The sequence below is a fragment of the Oncorhynchus kisutch genome, linkage group LG1 (genome assembly GCF_002021735.2).
Source record: "Oncorhynchus kisutch isolate 150728-3 linkage group LG1, Okis_V2, whole genome shotgun sequence".
Lineage (NCBI taxonomy): Eukaryota > Metazoa > Chordata > Actinopteri > Salmoniformes > Salmonidae > Oncorhynchus > Oncorhynchus kisutch.
The window spans coordinates 27,884,602-27,907,178 of NC_034174.2; the positions used below are offsets into that span (position 1 = coordinate 27,884,602).

Here is a 22,577-nt window from a genome sequence, read left to right on the forward strand (position 1 = left end):
ACAGAGAAGAGTGGGAGAAACTCCCCAAATACAGGTGTGCTAAGCTTGTAGCGTCATACCCAAGAAGACTTGAGGCTGTAATTGCTGCCAAAGGTGCTTCAGCAAAAGTACTGAGTAAAGGGTCTGAAAACTTATGTAGACGTGATATTTCAGTTTTTTCTTTGTCATTATGAGATATTGTGTGTAGATTGATGATGAAAAATATCTATTTCATCCATTTTAGAATAAGGCTGTAATGTAACAAAATATGAAAAAAGTCAATGAGTGGTGGATTCGGCACTAGACTAGTTAACATCTTCTACTTCTTAGAGACATTTGAGTGATCAATAGCTCTGTACATTCTCTATAGCCAGGCTATAATGAAGTCAGTGACTGGAATATGAAATATGGAAGTCTTATATAAGATCCTATATTCCATGCATGTCAATTCACAACAAGTTTCATTAAATGGCAGGTTTTGTCATTTAAAGAGTTTACTCAGCATAAAAAAAGCCTGGTTATGACAGATCCTGGTTATGACTTTGCATATAGCCATTTCCTTACCTAAATGGTAATGTTAAAGCATATTTAAGTATATGGAACTCATTAGAATAGAGTAACCCCTAATTTAGTATGATTGTCGATTAAAGTTGGTCTGTAAAACTATATCCTGCCTTTTTAAGACCTCTTCATCATGGGGGAAAACATCTTTGTGTGGTTATGACTTTATATGAGCACTGAAATGTCAATCCCGGGTTGGCAACTTGGCATGCATTATATTGTCATGTCTTTAATTTACTCCAAAGTAAAAATGTAAATACGATCCTTATGTAGATTGGTGGAAGGGGATTAAAGCGGCAATAAGAAGCTTGTTTGTCTAACTTTACATGTTGTACATAACAAGTGGACAATGGTAATTGAAGTTGACTGCACCAGACCATTCTACTCATGTCTCCCTGTGTGTCTCTCTCTGTGTGTCTCTCTCTCTGTGCCCTCCATGTGGCTGGGACTCCTGCAGTACTTGGCTCGTTTTGTTCCCCTCTTTGTAACTCAATGCAGAGACTGGGTGTCATTTGTCCTGCCCTGTCCCCTTAGGGCACAGCACTCTTACTCTAACAGATTTCCCACAACTGCAAATTGGACAACTTGGCCCCAGGAGATTTCCATTGGATTCTTTCTCCTTCATGTGAATTATTTATTTACTTGTTGTCAGTGACAGAGTGCTGGAATGTTTTGTATGTGTGTAGCTGTTCTCTGATGCTTCAGCCATCCTGGGTTGATCCTCATACTGTAATGACAAGACGTGAGAAATGAAGTTCACATTTCATGGTGTGTCATGCATGCCACTGTGGCCTTTGAATGATGTAAATGGCTCAGGAGACCGCTCACCCTGCCAGCCCACTCCACCCCAGGAAGGAGGTTCAGTTAGACACAAAAGTCCATCCTAGAGATCATAAAGACTTTATTTTGGATCATTTAATGTAGCAAAAAGCTTCATTTTGGGAATAGTTTGTGCTTTGGAGATAGTCTACTCTATAACTCATCCCTGACAGTGTGTTCTGCTTGGCTTTACAGCAGAGACACATTGTCAGGGAGACTGAAGGTCAGCTGAACTTTAACCCCATCCTGGAGTGGCTGGCAGCCCTGGGAGTTATCAATCCAGAACCTCATTCTCTGAGTCCAGCATGCTCTATAATTTCATACAGCTACAGAAAGTGGCTGGCAGTTCACACATTGTGTACTTTTCCAAACTGCATACTAAGGAGAACTTCATAGCTATACAGAGCACATTCATCAGATTTCATTCTAAGGTCATTTATCATTCATGTGAATCAAAAGGATAAGTGGCATTTAAACTCTGAAATTAAAAGATGGCCAACAATGGCCTAACCCATTGTACATCCCATTCACACTCAGTAGAGCAGTGCAGCAGAATGCACAGTGGCACCGCTAGTGCTGTAATGACTGTCTTTATATTTGGGTACGACCCTCAAGACCATAGATGCGACCCCGGACACTTTGGCACTTTTATGATGGTCCTCTTTATGTTTGGGTGCCAACCTCTGAGCACTAAGGGCCAATGACACCCCATTAGAAGAAGCTCCTTTATGTGAGTGTGTGACCCCAGAACACAGGACCTTGAAGAGAGCAGCTCCTCTGGCGTGTTGTTGATTGCAAGTTCTCACTTGTTCAGTCTGTGAGCTCTTTATGTCCATAAATTAATGTTGTGTTTCAGCAGATGGAAGCTCATGCAGTGCTATGAAAGAATACCTTGATTCTGTGTGTTTCACCTTGACATATACAGGTAACTGCCAAAATAATGGAAACACTTGAGTAAATGAGGGATACAAAGTATATTGAAAGCAGGTGCGTCCACATAGGTGTGGTTCCTGAGTTAATTAAGCAATGAACATCCCATCATGTTTAGGGTCATGTATAAAAATGCCAATTTGCCTATTATTTTGGCTACCATGACTAGAAGAAGAGATACCAGTGACTTTAAAAGAGGGGTCACAAAGGAGCATAGGGGGTTTAAAGTGTTTGTGTGTGTTTGTGTGTGCGTGTCTCAGTCACCAGATCTCAACCTAATTGAACACTTATGGGAGATTCTGAAGTGGCGCCTGAGACGGCATTTTCCACCACCATCAACAAAACACCAAATTATGGAATTTCTTGTGGAAGAATGGTGTCGCATCCCTCCAATAGAATTCCAGACACTTGTAGAATATATGCCAAGGCACATTGAATCTGTTCTGGCTGCTTGTGGCGTTAAGACACTTTTTATTGGTGTTTCCTTTGTTTTGACAGTTTGTTTACGTAGGACAGATGTTGTAACTGTGAATTCAATTATTATTTGAATGATGCCTTTGACTGTTATCAAGCCAACAGGAAAAAGTAATACTGTATTTGATTTTTAATGACATTGTTCAGTATCTCCTGCTTTATAGCATACATCCAGCTACGTAGCCAACAGTACATCCAGTCAAGATGCTCTACATGGTGGTCGTGATGGTCCCCCTCTCAATAGACCTGGACTCAGATAAACAAGTCTGTGTGTGGTAAAAAAACAATCTCAAAGGAGAGAGAGTTAATGTTACAATTCCCAGCCTCCTCAAAGAGCCCTTCATCCTTCTTAACCAACCCCACCATGAACTCCTCCACCCCCCCACCACAATCAACTCCACCACCTTACCTAACACATGACCGCCCTGCAGCCTCACTCCCACTATAGTACCGGGAGGAAAAGCTGTGAAAATGAAGACGTTTCTTCTTATTTCACACTCGGCGCTTGATCGCTGGCCTCTTATTATGTCCCATTTGCTTCCCTCCACTGGCTCTGATGAAAGCAGGGCAGCAAAGCCGTGACAGGACTAAAAGGGGCCCTCCATCAAAACACATTTGTTTGGGGTCTTTTTAGCCTGGCCCTATTCCCCCTTCCCGTAGTCACTATCTCTCATTAGTGGCTACCGCCCCACCCCCAACCCCAGTTCACATTGTTTAAGTTTGATGGAGCGATGCTTGGGGCTCAGAACAAGAGAACGTCACACTCTGTCCTTTCCTGTTTAATCGGTCCACGACCTCTGTCTGAAAAGAGTGTCACTCTGTGAATGGAGGTGGAAAGGTCAATGGCTGCCCATGACCCTGGATGGCTGTGTCCATTTGGATGGGGAATAGATGGGACGACCAACACATTGCCCCTCCCAGAATGTCTCTTAACTGTAAATCAAGGCCCCCATTTTGGTCAACATTAACATTCATACACTTACAGTATTAATGAGTATCTTTTATTGCATATTAATGGACCATATCTGATACATTCTCAGAATTATAAAAGATTTGTAAATGTGTGTCATCAAAATGAAGACATATAGCTACCATCTGGTTGAATCACATCCAAGGTCTCTTTAATCATTGTCTACAAGCACAATCTTAATAGTTTTGAGTTAGCGCCAGTATTACAATAATACATGTTCTTCATACCTTTCTCCTTCAAATCCCTCCAGTTACTAAAGGTTTTTACATCTATCAGCTGCTATTAATGAACTGTACATATTTGGTATGATGTCCGTCTGTCTGGAGAGAATAATATGGAAATGGGAATAAAGAAGAAAAGCTCTAATTAGTCTGTGAGTGTTTGATAGAACGTGGGTCTTAAACATGAGGGCTGACTCGTTCCTCCTTACCCGTCAAAACTCTGTCAGAATCCTTGTTAAGTGGGCACTAATTTAGGAAATGATGTCAGCTGTGAAGTGAAGAGTGAAGAGGGATAAGAGGGGTTTGAGGTAAAGGCAGCACGGGGTGCAGCTGACTAGTGTGAAGAGGCTTTGGTGTTAAGAAAAGCTTTCTCTTCAGATGAACTTGTCAGGTCAAGGTCACAGTGGTTGGAATCCTTTGCAGTAACAGCAGCGGTTGCATATGAACGCTTTACTATATTGTGTGTGTGTGTGTGTGTGTTGAAATGAAAAGTATCCCTAGCACACAAAGTGAAATCTGCTCTCTGTTTGCAGATAATTACCTGTGTAATGTGATTAGCCCAGTTCTATTGGAGTGTGACTCAGATTAGGGTTAAATTCATGTCATGCATGTGTTTCGGTACAATGACTGATCTGGTTTTTTAAATTTTTACCTTTATTTAACCAGGCAAGTCAGTTAAGAACACATTCTTATTTTCAATGACGGCCTGGGAACAGTGGGTTAACTGCCTGTTCAGGGGCAGAAGGACAGATTTGTACCTTGTCATCTCAGGGGTTTGAACTCGCAACCTTCCGGTTACTAGTTTAACGCTCTAACCACTAGGCTACCCTGCCGCTGTTTCATTTACAATAACTGATGTGTTGGTGCTGGACTAATTTGGAGATTTGCTTATTGTAGTATTCAATAACACATTGTATTTCAAAAACAGGAAAATTGGGTGCATCACCCATGCATTGGAGAGAAGGATTTTTTTCTCAGTATTTAGACCGGGGGATTGTTTTTCCTGTATTTGTTACCCTTGAAGAGCTTCTTCCGACAGTGACTTTATGCAAATAGTTTCCTTTTTTGTATTTGGCCAGAGGACATAGAGGAGCCAGAGAGGAGGCGGCACTATAATGCCTTGCTGGCTGTGTAATGAGCAGAGTTTAACACCTGCTCTCTACTGCCTAAATAATGCATGGTCCTGTCCTAGAGTAGAGTAGAGAGAAACAAACAGGCCAGGTTCATACAGGGAGCCAAGTGGGATCTCCAGCGGGCACTGACAGATGACAACCCCTCACTGCCAACAACCCTCTGTGCCAAGAAAACAATGTTAGGGAGCAGATTACACCCTGACCATAATGTACACTCCCCATCTCCTGCACTGTAATCTCAGCTCTGACTGGGACCGCTGCTGCTCAGGATGGCCCTGTCTTTATCTATGGTTAGGTTGTCGTGTAGCCATGATGCTGGGCACACTTGCCATTGGGTGTGAGGTAGAGGTAAAGAATTGGAGGTATTGATGTGTTACTAAACCTACCATTCAAAATATACGGTCAGCGTGTGGTCAACACAGGGACATATTATCAAAGTGTATGTTATGTCTACATTTGAGTAACACTTTACCTCTGTGTCCTTCTTCCACAGTGGGAGGAGGTGAGTGGATACGACGAGAACATGAACACCATCCGCACCTACCAGGTGTGCAACGTGTTCGACAACAACCAGAACAACTGGGTCCGCACCAAGTACATCCGGCGCCGGGGTGCACAGCGGATCCACGTGGAGATGAAGTTCTCCGTGCGAGACTGCAGCTCCATCCCCAACGTGCCCGGCTCCTGTAAAGAGACTTTTAACCTGTACTACTATGAGTCAGACTCGGACACGGCCAACAAGGTGTCCCCGGCCTGGATGGAGAACCCCTGGATCAAGGTGGATACCATCGCAGCCGACGAGAGCTTCTCCCAGGTGGACCTGGGTGGCCGGGTGATGAAGATCAACACAGAGGTGCGGAGCTTTGGCCCCGTGTCCAAACACGGATTCTACCTGGCCTTCCAGGACTACGGCGGCTGCATGTCACTCATCGCCGTGCGAGTCTTCTACCGGAAGTGTCCCCGCGTCATCCAGAACGGGGCCGTGTTCCAGGAAACCCTGTCGGGGGCAGAGAGCACCTCTCTTGTGGCATCGCGTGGCGTGTGTATCCCCAACGGGGAGGAGGTGGACGTGCCCATCAAGCTCTACTGCAACGGGGATGGCGAGTGGATGGTGCCTATCGGGCGCTGCATGTGCAAGGCTGGCCATGAGGCTGTGGAGAACGGGACTGTGTGTAGAGGTAAGAGCCACCCTCATCCCTCTCTCTTTAACACTGTTAGCCAAACTAGATGGACATTCTAACCTTACAAACCTAGTCAGCTGTAGATTCATAACAGAGTAATCCAAACAGCAGAGAATACATGCGGTACTTAATACCGTACCTGTCTGCATACTGCACTTCATGCTGCTCTAGGGATCAGGTTATTCCCTATGAACAGAAAGTGTAAGCTTTTAAAATATGGCCATGTATATTGAATAAGTAAACAGGAGGATGGGATGATCACACATCACAGTGGATAGTACATGTTGGCTTTACGGTCTCATTTTCATATGAATGATCACCACAGTTTTTCCAATAACAAACGAGTGAATATTACTTCACATATGTAACAGATGTGCTTCAGGTTATGGCTTATATACTGTTTGACATAATATGGCTTTTCTTTTGAAGTGGGCAGATATAGAACATGTCTTGTTCATTTCTAAAGCACTCTAAAGGAGAGGACTGTCAGATCACAGGTGTTTGGACTCCAATCACATAGGTCTGTCATAGCTGGGAGAGACTTTTCCTTCAGAATATTTATTACTTTTAACACTACACCAGGGATCATCATCTAGCTTCAGCCCTGGGCCAATTTATTCTTGAGCGGATGTCAGGGGGCCGGAACATGATTACAAATCATTTATAGACTGCAAATTGACCGCAAGAATCCCAAACAAGAATCCTAAAACTTAACAATTTCAAACCATGCTTACACAATCACATACTGCATATCTCTCTATTATCCATGGGATTTTCAAAATTAAAATAATTTGGAGCTGATTTGCTGGTGTTTTTACAGTCTTATATGTCCAACAATAGAACAATTTTAAAAAATCATATTATTTTTTTGCTCAGAAAACTTGGGGGCCTAATGAAGTCCTCCAGTTGGGGAACCCTGCTCTACACAGTGTAGTAGATGTCATTTTACATGTCCATTCAAATCTACACCGAATGGAAACCATTTCCCTGACTGGGAGAATTCTATTAAATGCATGACTTTACCTCATTGGAAGCTGTAATGCTAATGCATGTAGAATGTGTGAATATATTACATTGAATCATTGTGTCACAGGTCTTCTCATTCCGTTTTCCAGCTCTGATGGAAAAGGCTGTAAAGAGGTTCATATTTCAGTTTCTCACAGTGGAGGCTGAAGTTGATTTGAGTTTATAAGCGTAGTGGTACTGTTTCTAAAGAAAACACAAACAGCCAAAATAAGATCAAAGCTGAATAGTAGCATCTATCACTTTAGGTGCAATGCAGTGTTGAGTCAGTAAGCTACCACACACACACCCACTGGGTATACCAAAAATGTATGTCTTTCATATACAAGGACAAGAGAGGATTTGTTCCAAACGCCTACCTCATACCTTTCTTCTCTTCGACTGGAATCACTCGAGGTCCAGATCGATTTACCATTTCACAACATCACTGTGCTCAACCTCACCTGTGCTGCTACACCCGTCTGCTCCGCGGCAGGTGGTATTGGCTGGACGTGCTCAGAGAGCCTGATGACTAACAGCAGAACGGGGCAGTATCAGCCTGCAGCTTGCAGACAGGGCCCACGCTGACACAGCAATGCAGCCAGCCGGCAGGCACAATAAAACACCCACCTGTGTTCCAGCCGCCTGTGTACTGCTGCCTCTGTAATTAGCCCACAGCCCCCAGCAGCTCTGGCTCTGTAGAGAGGGAAGGCGATGGGCGATAGCCCGTCTTCCTCCTCACAAACAGTACCTCTGATCAATGACTGCTAATGAGGACATGCACAGGCCCTCCTTAAGGAATACGCACCGATAAAAGGCACACATAGGATAGCTGCTCTAATTTGAAACCCCTGCATAATTACACGAATCTGGTTGTTTTTTGACCTACATGTAAGTCACTGCGTTGGCGGATTGGAATGTCTCAGGGGCATTCTCAATCACTGTGCTTTTGTGTGAAACTGGATTATACAATTAAATTGATGGCCATTCAATGGAAATGCACATTTTTCAGTCACTCACTACTAGAATGCTGGGCGGTGGAAGTGTTTCACCTTCTAGTTCCTTATCATTCTCCTATTTCTCCAACAGGGGAAGAATCCGAGTTAATCACAGAGGCTAGCCATCCAAGGTGCTTTGCTCTGAAGAAAAGCTTCATTCATTGTAGTCTTTCATCTTCATCATCCCCTTTGCTGTACTGAGAGAGTGTGTGTGAGGTCAAAGCTCACACAAACACATCACTTCCCAGTGTTCACAAGCAGACATTTTTCTCTGTGTCACTAGGTCTTCACTGATCACATAGCCACACAGCGGACTATTAAAGCTTTATGAGCAGGAGCTGTGGCAGGCAGCAAAGGAGAAATGTATGTACTGCAAAAGAAGAAAATCAAATCATTAAAGATTAAATTATTACTTGCGGTGTGCCCATTGTATGGTAATCCTTTTAGATTTTTGATCAAGCCCTGCAATCAATCGACGTGTGTAATCTTTCTTCAAATTGAAAGTTGATATTGCAGTGTGAGACTTCATTTATGAAAGATGCGCTTTTGTCTGCTCATGTTTAGATAATGAGTTGATTTGTGAAAGATGCCCTCTCAGGGAGTCTTCACTATCCTCTTTCAGAGGGGATTATGAAACCACAGACAGAAACAGCCAAGATGAAAGAGCTGTCCTGCTCATTTATTAATAATGTGACGCTTTGTTCCAATACCTCAGCAACAAAACCTGGAATTACACATGTATCAATTAAATCCTTGGCAGGGCCCTCCACAAATAATCACACTTTTACATGAAATCGGTCAAAATATTGACAATAGACAGTGCTATTGCTTAAATTGCAGGGCATTTTTTCCGTGATCGTCTTACTAACCAGATTAAGTTACTTCTCATAGAAGTGCCGGGAGTAAATGAACCTGAACCGCACCAGGGTCTTTGAACAGAATGGGCCCTGAAAGGAGAGATCTGATTTCCCTCAGAGCTCCAGGAGATGGTGCACCACAGAGACACACATGGGGTTCTGTTCGTCCTTGCCTTTCAGTTGAAATACTCCCATCTCTCTCTAGAAGGATACAATAAGAGCCATGTTCAAGGGTGGACAACTTCCTAACAATGCCCATGTGTGTTTTTTATTGTAATCTGATCATCTAACCCATGCCATTGTGGCTTTAATGGTCTTGACTGTGGGAGTGTGTCTCATATTATTGAGTAATGCAGGTTCAGTTAGAGACGCAAAAGTCACATTTACAGTAACATAATTTCTAACAGCACTAAATAACCCAGTAGTTATTTAACTAGTGCCGTTTGAGGAAGGGGAATGCTGTAAAATCACCAGCGTAGTTCACACAGGCATGTCCCGCTGCACAGATATAAAAGGAAGCATTCAACACGACACAACAAATAGTTCTGCTTGACATCTATGACAGTTAAGGGTGTAGAATGTGAGGAAAAGGAGACTACACGGTCTCTCTCCCAATGAAATGCAGAGAACAAGCCCAGTGTGAAACATAAGACAGCAGGTCAGCTCACAGACTGCCACAGACTGAGGCCATGGCGAAACAGGATGGACATGCTACGTTCAGCACAGCTCACAGACTGTCACAGACTGAGTCCATGGCGAAACGGGATGGACATGCTACGTTCAGCACAGCTCACAGACTGTCACAGACTGAGGCCATGGCGAAACGGGATGGACATGCTACGTTCAGCACAGCTCACAGACTTTCACAGACTGAGGCCATGGCGAAACGGGATGGACATGCTACGTTCAGCACAGCTCACAGACTGTCACAGACTGAGGCCATGGCGAAACGGGATGGACATGCTACGTTCAGCACAGCTCACAGACTGTCACAGACTGAGGCCATGGCGAAACGGGATGGACATGCTACGTTCAGCACAGCTCACAGACTGTCACAGACTGAGGCCATGGCGAAACGGGATGGACATGCGACGTTCAGCACAGCTCACAGACTGTCACAGACTGAGGCCATGGCGAAACGGGATGGACATGTGACGTTCAGCACAGCTCACAGACTGTCACAGACTGAGGCCATGGCGAAACGGGATGGACATGCTACGTTCAGCACAGCTCACAGACTGTCACAGACTGAGGCCATGGCGAAACGGGATAAACATGCTATGTTCAGCACAGCTCACAGATTCAAAACATTCAATAATGCACCATCAGAAAGAGTCGGTATCAAGAATTAGTTTTAAAGTGTACCATTTCTCCTCATAGTAATGGTGAGCTTGGTTGCTGATTGTGGAGGAACAGGAAGGTGTTTTTCTCCTCCTCTTGGATGTGGTGAGGTCTCTGTACTGTCAGTAGTGTGGGCTGAGCTGCCTGATGCTGTTCCACATCCAAGGCAAGAAGATTAACGAGGAGAGCTTTAGTAATCCTTCAGTCAAATGTAATGGTAGATAAAGGGAGTTAGAGGGGATTGAGTGGGAAGGTGGGCCCTGGGATGGCATAGCATGATTGCATGGAAAAAGAAAAGGAGAGTAGGGGGGAAGCTTCAAGCCAGGAAATGACTCCCTAACCCACTGACAGAGTTCCCGGCTCTGCATCCAGAGAGGGTTTAATGGTGGAAATCAGCACAGACGCACCTCTGCTGCACATACTTTTCCCAGGATGCCATTGCCTTTAATAATAGCTCTAATTGACTAACAGCACACGTGGGGAATACACAGCCATGTGTACGCGTAGACACCTCTCCCCTGCGCTCTAGATCCAGGCAAATGCAAAACAAAACACCCCCTCAAGGCTTTTACTGCACTGTGTGCAAACAAAGGCACAGGATTCTGAGAGACGGGAAAATCTTTCAAATCGTTTCCTTTACATATAAAGTGATTATACTGTCGCAGATTAAATTATTTTAGTATGTACGTAAGGAATCCACATTTACATCCACTCAGTATGTACTGTAATTCATCACAGTATTTGACTGAATAGAAAATATGGATGGATGTTTCAATTGAAGGTCTGTCTCATGATTTGAGGGGCTGTTATACTGTAGGTCGATGGTGTGGTCTGTGAACATGAGGTAGATAGTGTAGCAGAAGAATGGGAACATTGGAGCTGTGGGACATGTCTTAGACTACCACAGAGACTCTGGAGCAGCCACACTCCTTTATTCTTGTTCTCAACTGATGGGATTTCAGCCTGACCAGGTGTTTTCTGTGTCTTTGTCTTTGTCTCTTTGAGCGCAGCACACATCTAAACAGCAGACTACACAGAGCAGTAACCATTTACTCCCCCCCCACACACATACAAGCACACACACACACACACACACACACACACACACACACACACACACACACACACAAACACAGAGGGTATCACCCCTTTTCTCCAAAAACATCCATCACATAGGAATGTGATAACTCCAGGTGAGATGTCTGCGAATCGCCTCCAGCTCAGAGATCACGGCCTATTCGCCATGTAAACCTGTTCCATATGGCCGTGCACGTGTTGGGTCCTACCCGATATGGCTTCTCATGCGGTGGTTCCAATCCCTCGTCTGTCCTTGTTATCCCACACCATCTCTGGAATGCAATGTGTCCAGACCATTTTCTGCACAGCGCTCCTTTTATCTTGACCCTGCAGTAGGGTTACCCAGTGCCTGGCTCTGCTTCTGAACACCTCGACACTGTGGCCCCTCCTGGCCCTGGGTCCCCCATGCTTCAGACAGTGGTCTGATGTGAGAGAGGTATAGGAGAATGACCCCTACAACCCCTGATTCAGACAGCCTTCCTACTGGACAAGCCATTTTGCTACTGAGACAAGACGGCGCCTTCTCCAGCCCCCATGTACTCCTTCAGATGTCTTCATTCATGTCCTGTTAGAGGCTTCACTGATTTCCATCAGCAAACAACTAGGAAGTGGGATGGATTGTGTGTCTGACTGACAAAACCTACAGTTGAAGCGACCTTGTTTGTCAGTTAGGTTTAAGTACACGGTCAACATTTTAACAGACTATACTGTAGACATACAGTATACAGTAACTCAAGCAGAATACTTTGTATACTGTTGGTCTGTTCTAACAAGTGCACAGAGAGCTGCTCTCCATTCCAGACATAGAGCTGCTGTCCATTCCTGACATAGAGCTGCTCTCCATTCCTGACATAGAGCTGCTCTCCATTCCTGACATAGAGCTGCTCTCCATTCCTGACATAGAGCTGCTCTCCATTCCTGACATAGAGCTGCTCTCTATTCCTGACATAGAGCTGCTCTCCATTCCTGACATAGAGCTGCTCTCCATTCCTGACATAGGGCTAATGAATGTACCATGTGTGTTATGTGGCCATAGTGTCGCAGAGATGAACCCAGTTGTTCTCACACAATTGACCCCCAGTCGCTTACTGAAGGGTAAACCCCAGATTGTGTTTCACGCCGTGCTGTCATCCAATCTCATGGAACATCTTTCATGGCATGATGTTACACTAAACATAAAGGCGTTCAATGTAGAGGACGGAGTTTTGAAAACCCTGCTATAGAGTACAGTATTGTAGAGCAGAGAATAGTAATATCTTCCTTGGTCATTGAGACAGTTTTCAAACTATAATGGATTTTAAAATTAGAATGTCAGCCCTCCAACAAAGATCTCCCCTCTTTTAAAGTTCAATAGGTGTTTAAAGATTAAACACAGGACTGAGTGAGGGGAGAGACGGGAAACATGAAAAGCTATGGATGGTTCAATCCTCTTGGCTGGGTTGTCAGTGCTGGACACCTCACTGCTCTGTGACATCACTAATAACCAGAGCATGTGTGCACTTTCTTCTTGAAGAGCAGGATAAAATGAAGACATCTTACAGAGCAAACGCTACTCCTCTCCACTATAGAGTTAAGTGCTCTACTGACATTTTTAGGTAGAGAGGTGTATTCTGTTTGATGTATACAGCCAAACAATGCTGAACCTATATTTGGTAATGGTGTCGGCTGAGAACAGGGCTGAGAACAGAGATGGAACTTAGAGTAAGAGGAGCCATACCCAAAGGAAGACCAAAATAAAATGGACCATTAACATTTCATTTCAATGCTACAGCCCAGCAGGAAAACAACAACAGATGGAGAGTAGTATCCTTGGTTTCAAGGGCATCATCTCTCCATAACCCCACTGAATCTCTCCGGGGTGATTATGGCCTCCACCTCTTTTATCTAAAGACAGATTTGGCTTATCCCAGTGTTTGAAGAACCCTCCGAAAAATCAAGCCGTTTATATAGAGCTTTATTATTCTTGGGAATTAGATTCCAAGATGTTTAGAATTTCATCTGCTAGTGTAAACTCTAAAGTTGGACTGACATAACAAAGTTTTTGTCATCACTCCCATGAGACTTTCCGGCAGTGTTTGAGTTTGAAATTGAATACACTCATCTAAAAGTTAAGCTCTCTCCAATCTCCCAGAAACACACCTCAGGAGGATTACTCTCTATTTGCTTTGTCAGATTACTCTCTGATCAACAGGCTGTATTAAAGTCTCTCTCAGACTCAGCTTACTCCACTTGGCCATGGCAGGTAGCGATGTCTTCAATTTGATGCTCTCGAGCACATAGGCCTGTTGTATTGTCCCAGCAGAGTTAGCTGTGCCTTCTGCATGGCACAGAGTCTAGAGTTTACTCTATCTTTGTGCAAAGAGCAATGGGTGTTCGTCTGAACTTTGGTAGTCTACATGTTGCTGGGCTCCGGGTTGGGAAAGTAGCCTGGTTAAGCGCTCAGCCTCCCGCTGAGGGGAGTCCTACTGCAGTAGCTCTGGGGGACAACCCAGCTGTGTAAATGCTTTAGTTACAGAATATTCAACATGTACAACTTTTTTTTGTTGCCCTCGGGCATCGACTAAGCAAATAAATTACCCAATGTAATGAGCTGTTCCACTCCCCTGTGCAAACCCGTAGCTGCTGGCTGGAAGCTATAATGCTAATATACATTTTTTGTCTTACGACTCTGGTGAAGAAATGGGTTCATCTAAAGGATACAGGAATGTTTTCATCCCTTCTTTGAAGGATGAAAGGAATTGCACAATTCCGTAATCCTTATCTCGTCAGTTAGGATGTTTTAGCCAGCACATTGAGTGCCCTAGTTTATACGAACGGGAATTCTCTCTCACCAGATTTCTTTGTTCAACTTTTCTTCTCTTTTCAGTCTGTGCACCATAATTACCTTCTGGGATTCTCTGTTTATACAACCTACATTGCAGGAGGTATGATAGAAATAGTCGGATGACATGAATAATGTGATATTTTTCATTCTGTGAGTTTTCCAGCATGAGTTACATGCAAAATGACATGCAATGCTAGGAGACTGTGCTTGTTTTAATGCCCATAAAATTATTTGCTAAAAATGTGCCTTTATTTGTTACACAAACTTTTTGTTTCACATTAATTTAATTAAAGCTGCAATATGTAACTTTTTTTGGCATCCTGACCAAATTCACATAGAAATGTGAGTTATAGATATACCACTCTCTTTGAACAGAATTCTAAGAAGCAGTAGATTTGTTCTATGTGTGCTATTTCTATGCTTTCCGTTCTTAAGTTTTGTTTTTGCATCTTTTACGTCCAGTTTTGCACGCCAGCTTCAAACATCTGAAAATACAATATTTTTGGTTCTGGAATATATATTTCACTGCGGTTTAGATGGTGCAATGATTCTCTACACGATAGTTGCTTGTTTTGTCACAAACTAATACAATTTTAGCAATAAGGAAGGAAATGGCAGAGCGATTTCTGCGTAGTGCATCTTTAATTTAAGAGAGGGGAAATCCTGCATAGTGAATTACAGTATGTGTGTCAATACTGTAAATATTGGGTGTCCATTTGACTGTATTCTCCTCTTACAGCTAACACAGAATCTCCATATTCCAGAACATTCAGAATATCTTTGTATGTTTACACATTGTCCAAAGCTGATGCTTTACATACACCTTCAGTGCACTGATAATCTCAACAAAAAAATAGGACAATGCATCTTTGAGGTAGTTTACCTCTTTATAGCATACCAGTCAATACCCCATACCAATCAGTACTTATCTCATATGAAATGAAGTATTCCACACACCAACACAGCTCGGAATAAAGCTGCCCAGCCAGACCAGCCATTGTGTGTGCTGCGTGTTAATGTGTATGGTGTAACACCGTGGCGTGTAAAGTTTGAAGGCCACAGGGCGTTGGCTTCAGGCTGAGGAGAGACAGAGGTTCATAGGTGAGCCAGAGTGGCTGCTGGGTAAACACTGTATCACACACTGCTCTGCTCTCCCCCCGCTCCCATGCTGTCACGACATTTGGACATGAACCACCAACCACTGTTTACCATCAAGCCTGGATTGGCAAGTTACTGTATCGGTGCCTGGGAGGCTGCTATACTTGCAGAGTTTTTTGGGCAGCGTGCATGGGGGAGGGTCTTTGCCTGTTAACTGGCAATTAGGGGGGTTGTTTTGTTTCCTCCTGGTGCCAGCAGACACTGTGTGGCACCGTCTCGACGCACCACGACTGCCCTGCTTCTTGTCAGTACATGGGCATCCTTTCTTCGTGAAATAACCCTGCTTACAACAGCTAGCGTCTGGAAAATATTAGTCCTGGTTATTAATGAGGTTGTTTTGATTCTCTTCTTCCCCTCTTTACTTTTCTGAGCCAAGTATGAAAATGACTGTGATGCTAAGGCATTTGGTGAAACCAACAGGCTAGGCTCAACTTCACTTAGTCAACTCTGAGGAGGAGTCTGTAGAGGATGTGCCCATGATAAATGTATGTTTAAACCACACTTGGCAGTGGACTGGATTCCTCTCTTCTTACAGTGAGCTATGATCCAGTTTAAGTTTATTAAGTATCCCACAGTTTAAGGTTATCACCAGTATGATAACGACACAGAGTGGGATATGCTCAGTTGATAATCAAGGGTGTTGTATTATCCTATAAATTAACTGGGGATAGGACTGATAATCCCTTAAACTGTTTTATCTACAGTATCATGGTGCCACATCATTATGTGTTCTCTTTGAATATACTATATCTCTGCTATATCGCTGCATGTAGACACAGTGCAATAATGAAAAGTCAAGTGGATCAATCTCAACTTATTGGAAAACTTGACTCTGGGCTATAATTGTGACAGTCCTACACTCGATGCGATCTAGAACCTGAAACGGTTAATTTGCTGTCCCCATAGGAGAACCCTTTGAAGAACGGGGGAGACACCCTGGACCCAAACAGTTACAGACCTATATCCATCCTGCCCTGCCTATCTAAGGTCTTCGAAAGCCAAGTCAACAAACAGGTCACTGACCATCTCGAATCCCACCGTACCTTCTCCGCTGTGCAATCCGGTTTCCGAGCCGGTCACGGGTGCACCTCAGCCACACTCAAGGTACTAAACGATATCATAACCGCCATCGATAAAAGACAGTACTGTGCAGCCGTCTTCATCGACCTTGCCAAGGCTTTCGACTCTGTCAATCACCATATTCTTATCGGCAGACTCAGTAGCCTCGGTTTTTCGGATGACTGCCTTGCCTGGTTCACCAATTACTTTGCAGACAGAGTTCAGTGTGTCAAATCGGAGGGCATGCTGTCCGGTCCTCTGGCAGTCTCTATGGGGGTGCCACAGGGTTCAATTCTCGGGCCGACTCTTTTCTCTGTATATATCAATGATGTTGCTCTTGCTGCGGGCGATTCCCTGATCCACCTCTACGCAGACGACACCATTCTATATACTTCCGGCCCATCCTTGGACACTGTGCTATCTAACCTCCAAACGAGCTTCAATGCCATACAACACTCCTTCCGTGGCCTCCAACTGCTCTTAAACGCTAGTAAAACCAAATGCATGCTTTTCAACTGATCGCTGCCTGCACCCGCATGCCCGACTAGCATCACCACCCTGGATGGTTCCGACCTTGAATATGTGGACATCTATAAGTACCTAGGTGTCTGGCTAGACTGTAAACTCTCCTTCCAGACTCATATCAAACATCTCCAATCGAAAATCAAATCAAGAGTCGGCTTTCTATTCCGCAACAAAGCCTCCTTCACTCACGCCGCCAAACTTACCCTAGTAAAACTGTCTATCCTACCGATCCTCGACTTTGGCGACGTCATCTACAAAATTGCTTCTGACACTCTACTCAGCAAACTGGATGCAGTTTATCACTGTGCCATCCGCTTTGTCACTAAAGCACCTTATACCACCCACCACTGCGACTTGTATGCTCTAGTCGGCTGGCCCTCGCTACATATTCGTCGCCAGACCCACTGGCTCCAGGTCATCTACAAGTCCATGCTAGGTAAAGCTCCGCCTTATCTCAGTTCACTGGTCACGATGGCAACACCCATCCGTAGCACGCGCTCCAGCAGGTGTATCTCACTGATCATCCCTAAAGCCAACACCTCATTTGGCTGCCTTTCGTTCCAGTACTCTGCTGCCTGTGACTGGAACGAATTGCAAAAATCGCTGAAGTTGGAGACTTATCTCCCTCACCAACTTCAAACATCTGCTATCTGAGCAGCTAACCGATCGCTGCAGCTGTACATAGTCTATTGGTAAATAGCCCACCCATTTTCACCTACCTCATCCCCATACTGTTTTTATTTATTTACTTTTCTGCTCTTTTGCACACCAATATCTCTACCTGTACATGACCATCTGATCATTTATCACTCCAGTGTTAATCTGCAAAATTGTAATTATTCGCCTACCTCCTCATGCCTTTTTGCACACAATGTATATAGACTCCCCCCTTTTTTTTCTACTGTGTTATTGACTTGTTAATTGTTTACTCCATGTGTAACTCTGTTGTCTGTTCACACTGCTATGCTTTATCCTGGCCAGGTCGCAGTTGCAAATGAGAACTTGTTCTCAACTAGCCTACCTGGTTAAATAAAGGTAAAATAAAATAAATAAATAAAACCCTTTTTATTCCAGATAGAGCTCTTTTGGGTTCCATGTAAAAACCCTTTCCACAGAGGGTTCTACATTGGAACCCTTTTTTCACAGTCACACACTCATGCATGTGTAACACACTGTAGGAAGTACACTACTTTAGAATTGCTACAGCAGGTACGATGTGAAAACAGTCTATTTATGTTTGAAAGGAGACCGGTATCTAAAGCAATGTCATCTAATAAGGCAAGGACATAAACCATTCAATATCTACTAAATGAACAATACTGCAAGTGATATACATTTGAAGTTAAAGTTTATCTTCTGTTGAAATCTGTTGAAATGTTTTATGCTCAAAGATCATTGCACATCAACAGAGTATCATAACTGCAATGACCATTCATTCACAACAATACATTCATGTCAATACAGTAATCAAAAATATTACAAACTGGGTACCCAGTGAAAATGAAATATGAGTGCACGTAATTATCTCAGTTCAGTTCCTACCACGATGTATCAGTCAAATGTCCCTCAATAAAAATGAGACGACGATGATGATTGTTGAAGCTGTAGATGATGAGCCTCTGTAGATGGCGAAGTCATTTGTACAAGATGGCAGGTGACGCTGATGCCGTCGAATCAAAGGGGCGGTACAAAAACCAGTCTGCACTATTCATACAGAATAATACATTATTCAGTCTCTTACTTTTAACAACAACATTTTAGTAACTCTTCTGTTATAATATTTTTTTTTACATGTAGCGGTCTCAAAATAATTTTACAGATTGTGTTTCAAAACCCACGTTCTTCGCCACTGCGACAAGACAACTACAGCCGAGCGCCATTACTATTCAATCACTCTCTTACAAAGAAATGCACATGTAGTGATAGCAAATGCTAAATGTTCCAAAATTGTCACAGTCAATATCCTGACTGGTTTTAGGATCGTAAATATCATGTACACTTTAGTCATTCATCAAGACAGGCATAGAATTTAGCTAGCATGAGCTAACTCATCATTGTTCTCTTTTCGGCAGGGTAGCCTAGTGGTTAGAGCGTTGGACTAGTAACCGGAAGGTTGCAAGTTCAAACCCGCGAGCTGACAAGGTACAAATCTGTCGTTCTGCCCCTGAACAGGCAGTTAACCCACTAGGCCGTCATTGAAAATAAGAATTTGTTCTTAACTGACTTGCCTGGTTAAATAAAGGTAAAATAAAAAAATAAACATCAAATGAAAATGTGTCCCAATTCCCCTCTGGTTCAGATCACTCTGATTATCTTAGCGATCGATTCTTCTGTAGTAGTAAATATGTATTCCACAACATTGTTTCCAGTAAGTTATTTAAGTTAAAAACATGAAATATTTCTAGGGTTCTTCTAGGTTTCTTTCATGGGCGCTCTCTAGAGGCAAGAGGGAAAAGAGCGAGATCAGAGGCATATCGAAAGAGGTTCAGACTCTAGGAGTCACCAACAAACTCCCAACCCATAGAATTAGTGTAAAGAAGTTAGGGACTGTCTTGTTTTGTGAAAATGTTTGTGAATGTCTAAAATAGCATGGGTTACACATGCACGCACACACACACATGAATGCACGCTCACACACACCACAGACACACACACACACACACACACACACCACACCACACACTGTTTTCTTTTCAGTGCTAATGGAGAGCATTGATGAATGTGTTTGCTGAACTCAGTCAGGACTAGACACATTAACATTATTGACCAGCCACAGCTCTGATCACAGCGCACAGCAAGGACAATCCGACTGGGAACCCAATGGCTGGAATCATACCTTTAGATTAGATGCTTCACACACTGCTAAGACAAGACAAAACTTTGAAAGGTTTTCTCACTCGCTCAATCTCCATACTAGAGCTTAAACATATCATTAATTTTGTTGAAATATAAATGCCCTAAATTCTATGAATAATTATGTGATCACAATGAATATCATGTGGTGTGTGTTGCCTCGGGGCACTCATGTGACCTTGACACTGTATAAGTGTGACATTCTAAAATGCAGCAGGGAACATCTCACTCTCCATGGAAAGAAGCTCTCACTTGAGAACACATTTGGAAGTCATCTTCATGTAAAATAAACGCCCTCGTGCGCAGGATTGGGATGATGTCATTTGCTCACCATACAGCCTGGCCGAAACCTCCTCGTGACCTTGTTACCAATATACCAATATTACCAATATGTCACCTATTGATTTGGGGACGCAGTGCGTTAATCAGACCAGGGGCCTTTGGGCAAACTCAGTTCCCTGACTTGGGGAGGAGGACAGAGACAGTGCAGTGTCCCTAATAGGGGCTCCCAGTTGGACTTCATTGATTGTAGGAGCGGGGACAAGCTTCAACACAAATGTTTGTATGTCGTCCTAGGCACCTGAGATCTGTACAGACAATAAGAAGATGAGTGTAATATAAAAGCAATAGAGACCTACAACCCCAGATGCTTCAGACACCTCAGCCATCTCTGCTCATCTGAAAAGCAGCTCCCCTGTGAAACGACTGCTGGAAGCTGTGGGTGTGTGTGTGTGTGTGTGTGTGTGTGTGTGTGTGTGTGTGTGTGTGTGTGTGTGTGTGTGTGTGTGTGTGTGTGTGTGTGTGTGTGTGTGTGTGTGTGTGTGTGTGTGTGTGTGTGAGAGAGAGAGAGATGTGATGGATGAGCACTGGTTATTCTTACAGGCTGAAGAAATATGTATCTGTTGTATTTTCATCTCGTTCATGTATTTTATAATCTAACTGTAATATTTTTCACATCTAAATCTTGAATTTTGACCTAATCCTTAAGTTACTGTATTTATTTTGTTAGTGTATCAACTAAAGACATTGAGGGGACAGAGATCTGTCTCTTGTTCTTTAAGTCCCCTATGAGCAAGTACTCCCTTCTTCTCTATCCACACTCAGGGCTTTCATAGCCAGTCACAATCAGGTCTTTGTGGGCCAGGCTTGTCTGTCATCGCCCTGGTTATGTTGATATAGTCCCCGTGCTGAGAACGTGGCCCTCTCATACACAGTCTAAGTGCTGGCTAATTGAGCTTGTCTGGGCAGAAACTGTAAGTGTGCTGATAAGCAGGTATTTGACCTCTCAGGAGGCCCCTAGTTCTGGCCTCTACAACCAGCTTCTTAATAGGGCCTTTCAGAGGAAAAGCATTTAAATCCTGGAAGAGACCCAAAACTAATTTCCAAGTGTACTTCATATGTTATTACAGCTCAAAAGTAAGATTGGTCAGTGACATGCACTAACCTGACCACTGTCTACATGATCTCCTACCACAGAGATGAGGAGACAGCACTGGCATCCTCCGAAACCAGATCTAACTGTCCAGCTTCAATGCAAGGACAAATAGAGTAACACATTCAAAATGTGTAACCAAATGTGACTTTTAAACTGTAATTTATTGTTAGCTAGAACCTTTTAAATTGAATGTAGTATTTTTTTAAACGGATTGTCTAAATGTAACTGTGCATTCTGCATAATTCAGTCTTGTCGACTACGAGAATGAATTAAAAAAATCAAATCTAATGCAATAAACATTGTGTTGCCATTGCAACAGTATTCAGCCTTCCTCAATATTTACTTATATTCTCGAGCAACAAAATGACAGTGAGTCCAGGGGGTTGGGGTATTACTTGGTTGCAGAACACTCAAATTCTTCCTGTGACACCAATTAGATTAGTCTTTCGTTATTAAAATTCCAACATGTTGCTGATGCAATCTATGGAAAGAGCCATGAAATTGTCTATAAACTGGTCTGAAAGAGGGATTTGTGTGTGTGTGTGTGTGTTTGGATGCCCTTCACATAATTGTCATACGGCCAGCCTCCCCGTGCCTGACCCCTCCCATCTCTTCTCACACTCCGGACAAGGATCTGTGTCTCTGAGCCCAATGCTCTCCCAACCCCCACCAGCCTCTCTTAGATAATCCCGCTGCCTCCAGGAACCCAAGACTAATCCACCAGTCTACTCGGCACAGGCAGGCAGGCCACCGCTGAGTTCAAAATCGCCCAGAGTTCTATTACTCCCCACTTTGGTTTAGTGACCTTTCACTGTCACAAAAACAGGATTTTTGAAGCAAACTTGTATTGATGTATGTGTGGGTGTGGGTGTGTGTGCGTGTGCTGTCTGAGTACATGACTTGTCGTCTGTGATCACCCAACTGCTGTTTTTTGGTGCAGAAAATGTATAATGCTCTTGTCTCCTCAGAAGGGACACATACTGTAGCTGATGTAAGTGTACCAGCATCACCAGTACAGAGCAAAGATACAGTAGACCAACCTCTGGGAAATGCACCTGTCTAAATCCACATTATATTTCTATTATAACCTTTTCATCACTTCAGTATTAATGTAAGAGATGAGATTTGTATCAGCCTGTATGCATATGTCAGGTATGTGACAGTGGAATGCTCAGAGGAG

General features: G+C 43.5%; 1 protein-coding gene across 2 annotated transcripts in view; it reads left to right on the top strand.

The window, feature by feature from the left end:
* Positions 1-22,577, top strand: part of ephb2b (eph receptor B2b) — a 151,249-nt gene that overhangs the window by 68,489 nt on the left and 60,183 nt on the right. For both annotated transcript variants that reach the window (XM_020490923.2, XM_031812552.1), the window contains exon 3: positions 5,581-6,265. In XM_020490923.2, coding sequence (XP_020346512.1) covers positions 5,581-6,265 — 685 coding nt within the window. The remainder of the gene's footprint in view (positions 1-5,580; positions 6,266-22,577) is intronic.